Raw genomic sequence first — 13,731 nt, forward strand, 5'->3', positions numbered from 1 at the left:
CGTCTGGACTTCTTTAAGTTGCTTGAAGACGTTTCACCTTACATCCTAGAAGCTTCTTCAGTTCTAGGGTCAAATGGTGGAGAGTCCCAGATTTAAGCCCTGTGGGAGTGTCCCTCCAAGAGGGACAATGAGCCCCCTAATGATCTTCTAACTAATCACACGAGCCAAGGTATGAAAACAGGTGTAGGTCAAAAATCAGCCAAGGTTTCGGGTGAGCTCATTGTGAAACCTAACCTCACCGTATCATGTGATTTCCTGAAGTCAGATGGCCCAGGATGTGAGTGGCTCCGGAGTCTACAAGAAATTCCACCTTCTCACTACACACAGACATTGTATACATAGGCAGAGATTTATAGGCTTTGTTTGTTAAATGTACATAGTGCCCTTTGGATGGCATGAAATGCATTCTAAGTGTTCAATGGCTTCTTGCAACAGAGTCTGTGTGCATGTGGAGCATTTTTGCATGTCAGCATGAGCACTTGTTAGCAGCATCCCTTTTATCCCCTCACACACAACTCTCTGTATCTTTTAGTTACAACAGGTTTTTGTCCCACAGGCTGTTGCTGGGCAGAGAGCAACTCCCACTATCTTTTCCAAGGAAGTTCCTGGCACTGGTCATCTTGGGAATTTTGTACTTCTATGACCTACACAGTTAGCAGATAACATAGTCAAACATCGTTAAGCAAAGCTGAGCAGTTTTCACATACTTCATCCAAGCATGCAAAGGATATACAAAAATTCTAGAATGAGATTATAAACACCTACATCTAAATGTCTGACAATGTGAAAACTAGAATTTTCCCCACTGCACACCAAACCATCAGCAAACTTGATTTTGTAAGTTTTTGTTAGATTATTTTAAATTAACCACTCATGCTTTCACATCCATTTTTTCTGAACTTTCTACACCCAAAAGTTGCTCAACTAAATTTCTGTTTCCGATTAGTGGTGGCTAGTTTGCTTCCATGAACTGACTTACAGAAAATGTTTCTGGGTCATGATGAGATAACAGGGTTAGAATTAGACAGGGATGCATATGAGAACATTATGAGAAACGTGACAAACACTCAGGACTAGTCATGTACTGTGTGAGGCAGGCAGGATTGAGGACCCAAAATACAGACTCTCAGATAAGACTAAACTTAATCCTCAGCTTTAATACTGGAAACCAAATGTACATAAAACAAAACTGGGAGGCATAGGAAAACTAAACAAACAGGCTGGCAGAACACAGCCCCCCCCCCGACTGTTCGTTCTCCCTGCTTGAGGGAGACCGGGATGCAGGACAGAGGGAGACGCAGACACTAAATACAAGAGGAAATCAAGGCAAAGAGGAAACATCTGGGAAACACAGCTGGCAAAAATCTAACAGACGAGACAGGTGGATGCAAAACTGAAAATGACGCACACCAGACAGGAGACCATTACTGAAAGTAAAACATGAAGTACGAGGAACGCACACACCGAGGCGCAGACTGATGGAGCTCAAGGAACTAGAAATACTGAATAAACTCAAGAGTGTAAACAAACTGAACTAGGAAACATAAGATACACAGAAAACACAATGAATGACAAGACTCAAAATTCTATTAACAGAAAAGAAAAGTGGCTCAACCACCCAGGTTCCCTAACAGGACCATGGAAATTTTGGGGTTAGTATCGTGCCCAAGCATACTTGGCATGTAGACTGGGGAAGCCAAGGATCGAACCACCAACCTTCCGATCAGTAGCTGATCTGCTATATCACCTGAGTCATAGCCACCCCATTGTAGATGCTCGCCATCTGATGGAAAACGTGAGGTTGTATAGCTGTATATAAAAATGATCTGTCCTTGGAGATAGGCCTTCATTGAGTCCCAAACTAAAAGGCTAAAAATGTTCAGGGAAAGGTTTATGTCTAAAAGAATTTATTTGGTTATTCATAAATTCCAGAAAGGTATTATCTGTTAGTAGTGTGGGGTTAAAATGCCAACTCCTGTCTGTTCTAGGTAAGTCGTCATAGACAGAGTCAAAATTAGGGGGGCGTGGTCTGATATAACTATGGCATGGTATTCACAGGCACTCGCGATGCTAGTCAAATAGTTATCTAAGAAAAGGTCGCCTATCCTAGAAAAAGTGTGATGGACATTAGAGAAAAAAGAATACTCCCTGTCGGTCGGAAGAAGATGTCGCCAAATACCCCTACCCCATATGTAGAAAAAGCTGAATGAATACGCGAGGATGACTTACTCAGACAGGCCGGTTTTAATGAGGATCGATCCAGATGGTGCGGCCACGTCCAGACGCCTTCCTGACCCTCCGCTCCGACTATCCACTTTTCTTGTTTTTTACTTATTTTTTGCTCTGGTTTACATCCCAAAATCCTCTAGTCTTATAGTATACGACAGCGGATCACTTGTAAACATCGGTGACAAGGTTGAACATCTAATCTTGGACACTTTTAAACCTGACCCTTCCTGGCCGCCAGAGATTCTACGCGGCATGGAGAACAACAAAGGACGGGCCGCTCATCCGAGGCGCAGAACAAAGAAGCGCCGGGGGAAACGCGCTGGCATTAGGAACAGACTGAGACAGCAGGTGCATCGCTCATGTACAATCCATGGAGAACAAGGCAAGGCAAGGCAAGGCAAGTTTATTTGTATAGCACAATTCAACAACAAGGTGATTCAAAGTGCTTAGCTCGATGACCTAAGAGCAAGGGTCACCTTCCAACGTGACATGAGGGACTGCAACATTCTGTGCTTCACGGAGACATGGCTGACCCCCACCGTGCCGGACCAGGCCGTAACGCCATCGGATTCATTTTTTGTGCTCCGCGCGGACAGAACGGCAGAGTCGAACAAAACCAAAGGTGGAGGAGTGTGTTTCATGGTAAACAGAAAGTGGTGTGATGCCAGGAGCATTTCTACTCTTTCCAGCGGCTGCTCGCCACATCTGGAGTTCCTGATCATTAAGTGCCGCCCTTTCTATCTGCCCCGTGAGTTCACCTCGGTCATCGCCACGGTGGTCTACATCCCACCCCAAGCGGACACAGGTATGGCTTTGTCCGAATTACATGATGTGCTGAGCTCGCTTCAAAACAAGGACCCGGGCGCAGCCCTCATTGTAGCAGGAGACTTTAACAAAGCGAACCTCAGACAAGTCATGCCAAACTTTTACCAGCATGTCTTGTGTCCAACGAGAGTGGATCGGATTTTGGACCACTGCTACACGCCTACAAGCAGGGCTACAAAGCTGTCTCACACCCGGCTTTTGGGAAGTCTGACCACAACGCCATCTTCCTCATTCCCCAGTATAAACAAAGCATACGGAGGGAAGACGTGACCACGAAGGAAGTAAAACGGTGGACTGCCCAATCAGAAGCTACGCTACAGGACGCACTCAACGACGTCGACTGGGACATGTTCAGAGCATGCGCAGTCGACATCAACGAGTTTACGGAAGTAGCAGTATGCTTCGTCAATATGCTAGTGGAGGAGATTATCCCCACTGCGAGAGTCACCACATTCCCAAACCAGAAACCGTGGATGGACAGATCGATCCGCACTGCAGTAAACGCCAGGACCGCCTCCTACAACGCGGGTCTCGCCACTGGCGATATGAGCGCCTACAATGCGGCCTCATACGGCGTGCGGCGCGCGGTGAGAGATGCCAAACGCCGGTACCGGGAACGTGTGGAATCCTGCTTCCACCAGGGCAACACACGGAGTATGTGGCACGGACTACGCACCATTACGGACTACAAAGCCAGGGACACTGCGCCGATCAACGCCGACTCTGCATTCACCAACGAGCTGAATCGGTTCTACGCCCGTTTCGAGGTTAGCCAGGCGGCTAATGCTATCTGCCGCCTGACTACCGAGGACAGTGACGTCATCAGCGAGAGACCGGTGACCAGCATCGCGGAGCATGACGTCCGAGTGGCATTGAGGAGAGTGAACACAAGGAAAGCAGCGGGGACCAGCTAGCAGGTGTGTTCACTTACATCTTCAACGAGTCCCTGGCGAAGTCTGTGGTCCCCACATGCTTCAAAAGATCCACCATCATCCCTGTGCCCAAGAACAGCAAACCCTCATCCCTGAACGATTACCAGCCAGTTGCACTGACCTCGGTAGTAATGAAGGTGTTTGAGAGGCTGCTGAAGAACATCTCCTCCTCCTCCATCCCAGACACCACAGATCCGCTGCAGTTCGCCTACAGATCCAACAGATCCACAGAGGATGCCATCGCCCACGTCCTACACACCAGTCTCAGCCACGTGGACAAGAAACAGGGTAACTATGTGCGAATGCTGTTTGTTGATTACAGTTCAGCGTTTAACACAATAGTGCCCTGCAGACTGTTCACAAAGCTCAGGGATCTGGGACTTAACAGCCGTCTGTGTGCATGGGTGTTGGACTTCCTCACTGGCAGAACTCAGGTGGTGAGGGTGGGTAGATGCGTCTCTAACAGCATCACCATCAACACAGGAGCACCTCAGGGATGTGTCCTCTGGTCACTGCTCTACTCCCGCTACACTTCAGACTGTGTGGCCACCCACGGCTCCAACACCATTGTGAAGTTTGCTGACGACAGTGGTGTTGGGTGCCATCTCCAACAACGATGAGGCGGCCTACATGGATGAAGTGAAGAATCTGGCATCATGGTGCCAGGACAACCACCTCCAGCTGAATGTCGGCAAGACCAAGGAGCTGGTGGTGGACTTCAGAAGGGGTCAGCACAGAGACTACAAGCCCATTATCATCAATGGAGCTCCAGTGGAGAGGGTGCAGTCCTTCAAGTATCTTGGTGTCCACATCTCCTCAGACCTGACATGGGCTGCCCACATTCAGGTCCAGACCAAAAAGGCTAGGCAGCGCCTGTATCACCTACGACAACTGAGGAAGTTCAGAGTCTCTCCAAAGATCCTCAGGATTTTCTATACAGGCGCTGTGGAGAGCATCCTCACACAGAACATGACATCGTGGTTTGGGAACAGCTGTGTGAAGGACCAAAAAGCTCTCCAGAGAGTGATCCGTACAGCAGAACGCTGCTGCAGGATTGCTCTCCCCCCGCTTCAGGACACCTACACCAGGAGATGCCGGACTAGAGCAGCGCAGATACTGAAGGACCCGTCCCATCCTGGCAACAAACTGTTCCAACTTCTGCAATCTGGTAGAAGGTTCCGCATCTTCCGGGCAAGGACAGAGAGACTCAAGAGGAGCTTCTATCCCCAAGCCATCCGGGCCCTAAACACACACACCCGCCCTCTCACATCATCTATAATTGACTGAGACAGGACTCTTCCAGACACTAAACCAAGGCACAATGTACATTTCAAATTCCTTTAATTTTAAATATGTTTATATTGTCTATCCTGTAAAATAGTCAGATGTCTATTCATATTAATGTACAGAATTCACCTGCTTGCTGCTACTACTGCACATTCATTCACCCAATGTATATACTATATATTTATATAATGTTCTTCCTCTACCCCCCCCCCCCCCTCATTTTTCCACATGTCGAGGAGCGTGTCAGGCTACATTTCACTGTGTGTCATACTTGTATAACTATGCATGTGACAAATAAAGAAACTTGAACCCTTGAAAACAGGGTCAAACCAGCAGTTTAAGTCTCCGCCGAGTATCAAAGAGTACGGGCCTACGTCTGGTACATTCGAAAAAAGATGTTTGAAAAACTTGGGATCATCTGTGTTAGGAGGATATGCATTGACCAAAACTACCTGTACGTTATACAACCTCCCTGAAACAATGACAAAACAACCATGTTGATCTGAAATAACATATTGTTTGAATGGAACCCTGGGGCTGATGAGAATTGATACTCCTCTGGCCTTGGCCTCAAAACATAAATGAAACTGCTGCCCCGCCCACCGAGACATAAGCCCTGAGTTAACCTCTGACATGGGTTTCTTGTAAAAGGGCAATGGAGGCATTTTCTTGTTTAATTTGAGCAAAAACCTTTCCTCTCTTAATAGGATGGTTTAACGTTCCAGCTGAGCAGATTTATGGGACTAATCATGTAAGATTATAGAAAGATAATGAAGGGATGCAAAAACAGAAAAGCATGAGAGAAGCCCAGAACAGAACATGGTATAACACCTGTTGTGGAAGTTTTCCATTTAAATAAAGCCTGCAGACGAGCGGTGAGCGGTAGCTAACATTCTTTAATCCAAACACACAAAGAACAGAAAACCAAGCTTGTGGAGAGCCTACATGACTGCGGGGCAGGTCAGCAGAGTCTCCCTGAGCCTAGCATGGCTCTCAGTTAAATACCTTCTCCAGGAACAAAAGCCAGTACACAGCTGTTTCACACCTTAAGGTTCACACTCCCTTGCTATACCTCCCAGAGTCCTCGAAGAGACAAAAGACTCTTCCTGTGGAGTTCCTGCTTCCCCCAACTTCCTTACTACACCTCCACCAGTTGTCTTACTGTATGAGTGTGAGACTTGTTAAAATCAAGTGGCACCAATGCATTATACAATAAAATAATGTGATTAATACACAAGTAAAAGAAATTCCTATACACACCCAATATGAGTTCTGTGGGTTGAAAAAAGAGACACTCCAACAACACATAAAACAAACCCCCTGATCCCCTCTCCCTCACCCCAACCAAAGGACAGCTGGAGAACACAGCAGCAAGCTCCCCTGTACAACACGTCAGCAATTGCGATTGCTCCACTCCATTACATTGCTGCTCCACTAATCCCCCCTCCTCACACACACACACACACACACACACACACACACACACACACACACACACACACACACACACACACACACACACACACACACTTCCTTTACTGTAAAGGGCAGTGAGTGTGACTCCACCCCCGGTCAAGATTATATAAAGATGAAGTGATATGCTTTCAGTTTTAACTCTTCCCTTCTCTTCTGCTTGCAGACCGGCTGGTGTGAAATATTAAAACCTGTAAGTATTCTACGCATCTCTACTGACTGATTGATTCACACATTCCTGATACTTTTAAATGCATATTGTGGATACAAGCTCATCTATATTCTCTCCTTTTAGAATCATGAGCAGAAACTTCTTGTCCAAAAATGATGAGCTCCGCAGGGGAGACTACCTGGTGTCCAACAACAAGCAGTTCAAAGCTATATTTCAGGTGACTAAATGTTCTCAGTTCAGAAGCTCATAAAAGCCTTGTTTCCCAGTCATGCGTGTTGACAGTTATCTAACATATAATTTATGGCTACAGGATGATGGTAACTTTGTCATCTATGGCTGGAAGCCTTTGTGGGCTTCAGACACCTATGGATCAGACGCCGTCCGTCTGTGCATGCAGGCTGACTGCAACCTGGTCATGTACAACAAGTGTGACACGCCTAGGTGGAACACAAGCTCTGTCAGACCTGACTGCAACATGTGCCGTCTTCAACTGACCGATGACGGCAAACTGGTGGTGAACAGAGAGTGCGAAGAAATCTGGAGCTCTGAAAAGTCCAAAGGCATGAAGTGATGCTTGTGTGCAACCATCCTTTGGCATAAACCTTCAGCGATGCTGTTAAAGCAACATATACCAGCGCATAAACAAGCTTTTCCTTTTTCTTTCTGGTTAGCTTTGATCAGACTCTGAATTTCAACCTGAATTGTAAACAAATGGCAAAAAATAAATAAAATGAAAGGTATTTGACCAACCTCTTGTGTTTATATTTTGGCCATTAAAGAGATTTTCTTAAGAATTAATATTGTTGCAAAGGTGTAGGAAGCAGTCTTAAAACTTTGAGGAGTGTTGCTGATATAAAACTAACACAGATTTTGTAAATTCCTCCACTGACCATTAGACACGTTTTCATTTTTATTTCTTCTTCCCTGAAAGTATCTTCATGTGGTCTAGCCTTGTTAGCATCTGATATTTTTCCTTGAGCCAGTTTTTTTTTTTTCAGTTTATGTTCTCTTTTGGCTTAGTTTTTAATAAAAGAGCATCTCAATTCATTGTGTAGATGACAATTATTTGTCCTGTTTTTATTCAGGTTTTCTAATTTTATGTTTCCTTTCTTAAACTCTGTAATTTCATCCTGTGTTGGGTGTTATTTAATTATTTTAGATGTACAGCATATTGGTCAACAGCTGTACTTTAAATGTGCTAGAGAAACAAACTTGACTCACTTTATGAGTGCGTCTGCGTCTTTGTGTGTCTGCATGTGTTGGACGTCACGTCTTTGCAGACACACAAAGACACACAGACACACCTCAGGAATTCGCATGATAAGGTGGGGCCAGGTTTCAAAAAGAGCTCACCCGAAACCCTGGCTGATTGGGACCCACACCCAGTTTCACACCTTGGCTCAGGCGATTAGAGGATCATCAGGGGGTCCTTTTGTCCCTCTGTGGGGGGACACTCCCACTAGGTTTAAATCTGGGACTCCCCACCATTTGACCGTAGAACTGAAGAAGCTTCTCGGATGAGAGGTGAAACGTCTTCAAGCAACTTAAAGAAGTCCAGACGCTAATTTCTTTCTCATCACATAAAAAGAAAAAAGAAAACAAAAATATTCAGGAATTAGAAAAAAACATCAAATCACTAGAAGAAGCCTACGCGTCCCACCAAGATCAGGAAACATTGAACAAAATACGCAAAACAAAACTAGAATTAAATGAGATAATTGATAAAAAAAACAAAATTCTTAGTACAAAGACTACGCCTACAAAATTATGAACATGGTAATAAATCCGGTCAATTTCTAGCAAACCAGCTAAAAATAAATAAAGAAAAAACAACTATATGTGCTGTTCAAGATTTATCTGGGAACACAATATATGATCCGATACAAATAAACAACATTTTCAGGAATTTCTATAAAACTTTGTATTCACCACAAATAAACCCATCTAAAAAAGAAATTGATCAGTTTTTGGACAACATAACTCTTCCAAAATTATTGGACACTCAAGCAATGGCACTGGATTCACCACTGACACCAGGTGAACTCCAGGAAGCCCTGATAAGTATGCACAATAATAAGGCTCCAGGTCCAGATGGCTTTCCTGCAGAATTCTACAAAGAATTCTGGTCGATTCTAGCACCAGTTTTCTACAGAACGTTGTTGGAAATTAAAGAAAAGGGCAGACTTCCATCAAATATGAATTCTGCAAACATTAATCTCCTGCTAAAACCAGGCAAAGACCCTGTATATCCCTCAAGCTATCGTCCAATATCCCTTATAAATGTAGACCTTAAAATAATCTGCAAAGCTCTCTCAAAGAGACTGGAGAAAATAACCCCCCTCTTAATTCATCCTGACCAAACTGGTTTCATAAAAGGTAGGCACTCATCAACAAATACACGTAGATTACTTAATTTGATAGACTACTCATACAGTAAAAACCTAGAAACTACAATATTCTCTTTAGACGCAGAAAAAGCATTTGACAGAGTTAACTGGAAATTTCTATTTGCAACTTTACACAAATTTGGTTTTGGAAACTCTTTCATAAACTGGTTAAAAATATTATATAATTCCCCAACAGCTTGTGTTAGAACAAATGACCAGACATCCTCCAGCTTCTGTCTCTTGAGGGGCACCAGGCAGGGATGCCCACTCTCCCCTTCACTATTTGCAATTTTTATTGAACCACTAGCAGCAGCAATTAGACAGAATTGTCACGGTTCTGGGTCCGTCGGACCCAGTAGTTTGAGTTTTATTATGTTTTGGTTTTAGTTTGCATCAGGGATTGTTTTCTTGTTCTCTTGTAGTGTTGATTATGATGATGTTTATTATTTGAGTTTCATGTTTCTGTGGTGTTTAGGATTTGTTCTTCAGTTGTGTCTGCTTAGTATTTGTCTAGCTCCATGTGCCATTTTCTGTCTGTCTCTCTATGTCGAGTTTGTGTCTTAGTGTGATGGTTGCTTGTTCCTGTTTTATTGTGATGGTCTGCGTCTCATGTGAGTGTGTTCAGTTTTACCTTTGTCTCGTCTTGTTGATTATTCCCAGCTGTGTCCACCACCTGTGTGTAATTCCTCTGTGATTCTGTGTATTTAAGTCATGTCTGCCGTCATTGTAGTTGCTGGTCCGTCTGTGTTTCCACCCCGCTTCATCTGTGTGTTTCCCTGCAGTCTACCATCATCTGTTTCCGCCCGCTCTCATTCATGTCCAGGTTCGTGTTCTATAGTTAGTTTGTTCCCAGTTTAGTTTAGTCATTGCTCCGTTCGCCGTTTGTCCATTTCCTTTTTGTGTTTAATAAACCACCCTCACACCCATACAAGTGCCTGCGTTTGGATCCTCCTTTATTTTCCACACGGCTCATCTCACTCGCCGTGACAAGAATTCAGTAATTAAGGGCATAAAATGCAAGAACGTGGAACATAAAATCAGCCTTTATGCGGATGATGTGTTACTCTTTCTCCAAAATTCACAAACCAATGTCTCTGGGGTTATTGAATTGATAAACTCTTTTGCAAGAATATCAGATTACTCAATTAACTGGTCAAAATCTACAGTCCTACCGATTAATTGCTCCTTCCATAATTCCTCTTCTACACCACTGCAATTGGGAAATATAAAATATTTAGGTATTAATGTTTCTCCCAAGCTTGCAGATCTAACTAAATTAAACCATATCCCACTTTTAAAGAAGGTAGAAGATGATCTGGCTAGATGGAAATGTCTACCCATATCACTCATGGGAAGGGTTGCCGCTATAAAAATGATGGTCTTACCAAAAATAAATTATTTATTCTCAATGATCCCAACTAAACCGCCACAAGATTGGTTCAGATCTCTAGATTCATGTATGTCCAAATTCCTTTGGAAAAATAAACCCCCACGTATAAGCTTAAAAACACTACAAAAGACCAAGGATAAAGGAGGACTAGAACTGCCTAACTTTCAGCACTACTTCTTAGCCAACAGGCTTCAGTTTATCTCAGGATGGCTAAAACACACCCTCTTAGATGAACCTTGGCTAGATGTAGAACAAGCACTCTGCAATAATCTAGAGATCTCAGACCTACCATTTATCAGCTCAAACATCCAACGACATGAATGCTTTAAAAGCATCAACATCAGCTCTTCTCTGACAGCATGGTGGGAGTTTCTAAAATTGACGGCGTCTTCATTAATCCCATGCAAACGTACACCTATCTGGAACAACCCTGACATATTACAAAACAATAATATGATAAACTTTTCAGATTGGAGTGATAAAGGAATCAAATATTTAGAACATATACTAGAAGGAACAGAATTTATTTCATTTGACGGACTAGTTACACAATATGGGATCAACAAGAAAAGATTTTTAGAATATCAACAAATTAAATCCATAGTAAAAAAGAAATTTAAACCGGGTCAAGTTGAACTACAAACACCACCAAGTGTGGTTCAATTTCTTACTCTTAAACCCCCCAAATTACTATCCAAAATATACAGAATGGTTTCTAAAACAGATGAATCAATATCACTTCCTATTGCAAAATGGGAAGCGGATTTATCAGTTAACTTATACCTAAACTTCTGGTCTCAGATTTGCTTAAAAACCTTTCATCTAATTAGAAATCCCAGTCTTCAATTAATTCAATACAGAATATTACATAGAGTGCACTATACAGGTCATCGGATGTTCAAGATGGGCTTTACGTCTACCAACAACTGCTCACACTGCCAAACCAATTCACCGGACAATTATATCCACGCTCTTTGGTTCTGTCCACCAGTTCAGAAGTTTTGGCGCGAGATATGTGAAGACTTATCGAAGTGTCTGAAATGTAACATTCCAACTTCCCCCTTAGTGTGTTTGTTGGGCAGCTTAGATAATGTCACTTCAGAAAAGAATATCGCCCATATGGTTTTCACTGCCCTATGCATAGCCAAGAAAACAGTCCTCATGAACTGGAAAAATAAAAATAATCTTAATTCTAACCAATATAGAAATTATCTATTAGATTACATTAGTCTTGATACAGCCTCTGCCACCACATCAGATCAATTGCTCTGGGCTCCTTTGATCAGCTCCATCACCTAGTGGGGGTGGGGGGTCATAGTTTGGTCCCGCCTTCACTGTTGTGATTGGTGTGGGGGTAGGGACAGGCTTAGGGCGTCGGGGGGTTCCCCGGAGGCATCTTCCTTGGGGGGCTCAACCCGGGGTAGCGGTCATGTCCGGTTAGGGGCTCTGTTGGCTCTCCGGTGACTGTTTCCTCGCGGCTGCGTGCAGCGGGGCTAGGGGAGGGTCTGTGCTGACGGACGTGGGTTACTGACCTGGTAGCCTGGCTGCCCCTGGGTGGGTCCGGGATGGGCGTGAGGTTCTGGGGGCGCTCCGTCTCTGGGCTGGGACCCGGACGGGGCCTCGGGGGCTTGGGTCCTGGTTGGTGTGTTGCCGGGGTTGTGGGCGGGTGGGTGCATGGGGGCCCAGCCCTGGAGCAGGGTGCCGCCGGTGCGTCGAGCCACCTGGGGGGCTCTTCAACTGGTGGGGAAGATTGTCACATCTTGCAGGAGCTTTCCTCTCCTCAGGAGCTCCCTCTGCAGGAGGGGGAGATACAGGAGAGGTGGAGGAAGATCTCAGCCTGGGTGTTTATTGTCTTATGTAGTCTGGAAGATGAGTGGATGGTGGGGTGGGTGCAGTTTTCTCTGTGGTGGGGTTGGGTGGACTGTCCCGGGCTCTGTGGGGCCGGGCGGCGCTGCTGCACTGGGCCCGGTCTGGATGGGCCTGGGCCCCCTTTCCCTGGCGGGTCGCGGAGTATGGGGGTGCCTACTGGGGTCAGCGGGGGAGCTGGCCCCAGGGAGGGGTCACTTGCCCCTCCCTTCCTTCCCTCCCCATCTCCAGCTGCCTCCCTCTTCCCGCTCCACCACAACCACCCACACATGCAGGGCCTTGGAGTAGGGGTATGTCACCAGGGTGCAGAGGAGGCTACCCCCCCCCTCTGTCCCCTTCTGGCTGCCTCTGCCTCAATTTTATCCCACAACTTAGACATTCACATTACTCACACTCTCATTACACATACATATAGGATCTTGGGGGTGGGCACGATACACGGAGTCCAAAGTACCATCAGGGTGTACACCCCACCCCTGGCATCGTTGCCCACCTCTCAATTTTAAATACACGTAGACATTGAGGGCTAGCAGGAGGGACCATGCGCTTACCTGCTGCTCTCTGGCAGGTAGCTCCATGCCCTCCTGGGTTTTAAATGCACCTTAGAACACACATGCATCAACATTACAATGAGCGGGTGGAGGGAGGTTCGGAGTCTTCTCTCACCCCCGTTCTCTGCGACCTGCTGGAGCAGGGGGGCTAGGACTAGGAGGAGGAGTTGGCCGTCCGACTGCGGTCTGGAGTGTGTAGCCTTCCTGCTGCTGCGGAGTCGGGGCGGTCTGCCTCCCCCCACCGCAGGGAAAAGGGAAACACCACCTGGGTCTGGGTGCAGTTCCCCCCTCCAGGGGCGGGGGCACCTAGACCCGGTTTGTAGAGTACGCTTGGGGAGTGTGATCGTGTGTACAACGTCTCTTTATGTCTGTCTCCACGTTGGTTGAGTGTGGAGTAAGTGCATATGAGAGCATGAGGGTGGGAATGGATGTTTGTATCTGTGTGTGCCTGTATGTCTGTGTCTATATGTCAGGTTGGGTGTCAGGCGCCACCTCTCTGGGGACATCTCAGGCCCTCCAAGGTTTGGAGGCTTATCTCCCCCTACCACCACTTCCCCTGCCAGTGGCGGACCCCCTCAGACATCGGTGCGTTGGTGGTTCTTTGTGTCCGGGGATGGGC

At 45.6% G+C, this 13,731-nt stretch overlaps 1 protein-coding gene across 1 annotated transcript; it reads left to right on the forward strand.

Annotated features, from left to right (window-relative positions):
- The first annotated feature begins 6,836 nt into the window (after window positions 1-6,836).
- LOC113029723 (B-type lectin plumieribetin-like) lies at window positions 6,837-7,667 on the forward strand. Its single transcript, XM_026180717.2, has 3 exons — window positions 6,837-6,939; window positions 7,042-7,135; window positions 7,229-7,667. Exons 2-3 carry the CDS (start codon window positions 7,046-7,048, stop codon window positions 7,487-7,489), a joined length of 351 nt encoding a protein of 116 aa, XP_026036502.1. The 5' UTR covers window positions 6,837-6,939; window positions 7,042-7,045; the 3' UTR covers window positions 7,490-7,667.
- The last annotated feature ends 6,064 nt before the right edge of the window (window positions 7,668-13,731 follow it).

This window comes from Astatotilapia calliptera, chromosome 9, assembly GCF_964374335.1.
Source record: "Astatotilapia calliptera chromosome 9, fAstCal68.1, whole genome shotgun sequence".
Taxonomy (NCBI): domain Eukaryota; kingdom Metazoa; phylum Chordata; class Actinopteri; order Cichliformes; family Cichlidae; genus Astatotilapia; species Astatotilapia calliptera.

What these genes read in the sequence shown, in the direction of transcription:
- LOC113029723 (XM_026180717.2), top strand. Translation starts at nt 7,046, where the DNA reads ATGAGCAGAAACTTCTTGTCCAAAAATGATGAGCTCCGCAGGGGAGAC. An exon ending in AGTTCAAAGCTATATTTCAG is followed by an intron (nt 7,136 to 7,228) that starts GTGACTAAATGT and finishes TTATGGCTACAG; the next exon opens with GATGATGGTAACTTTGTCAT.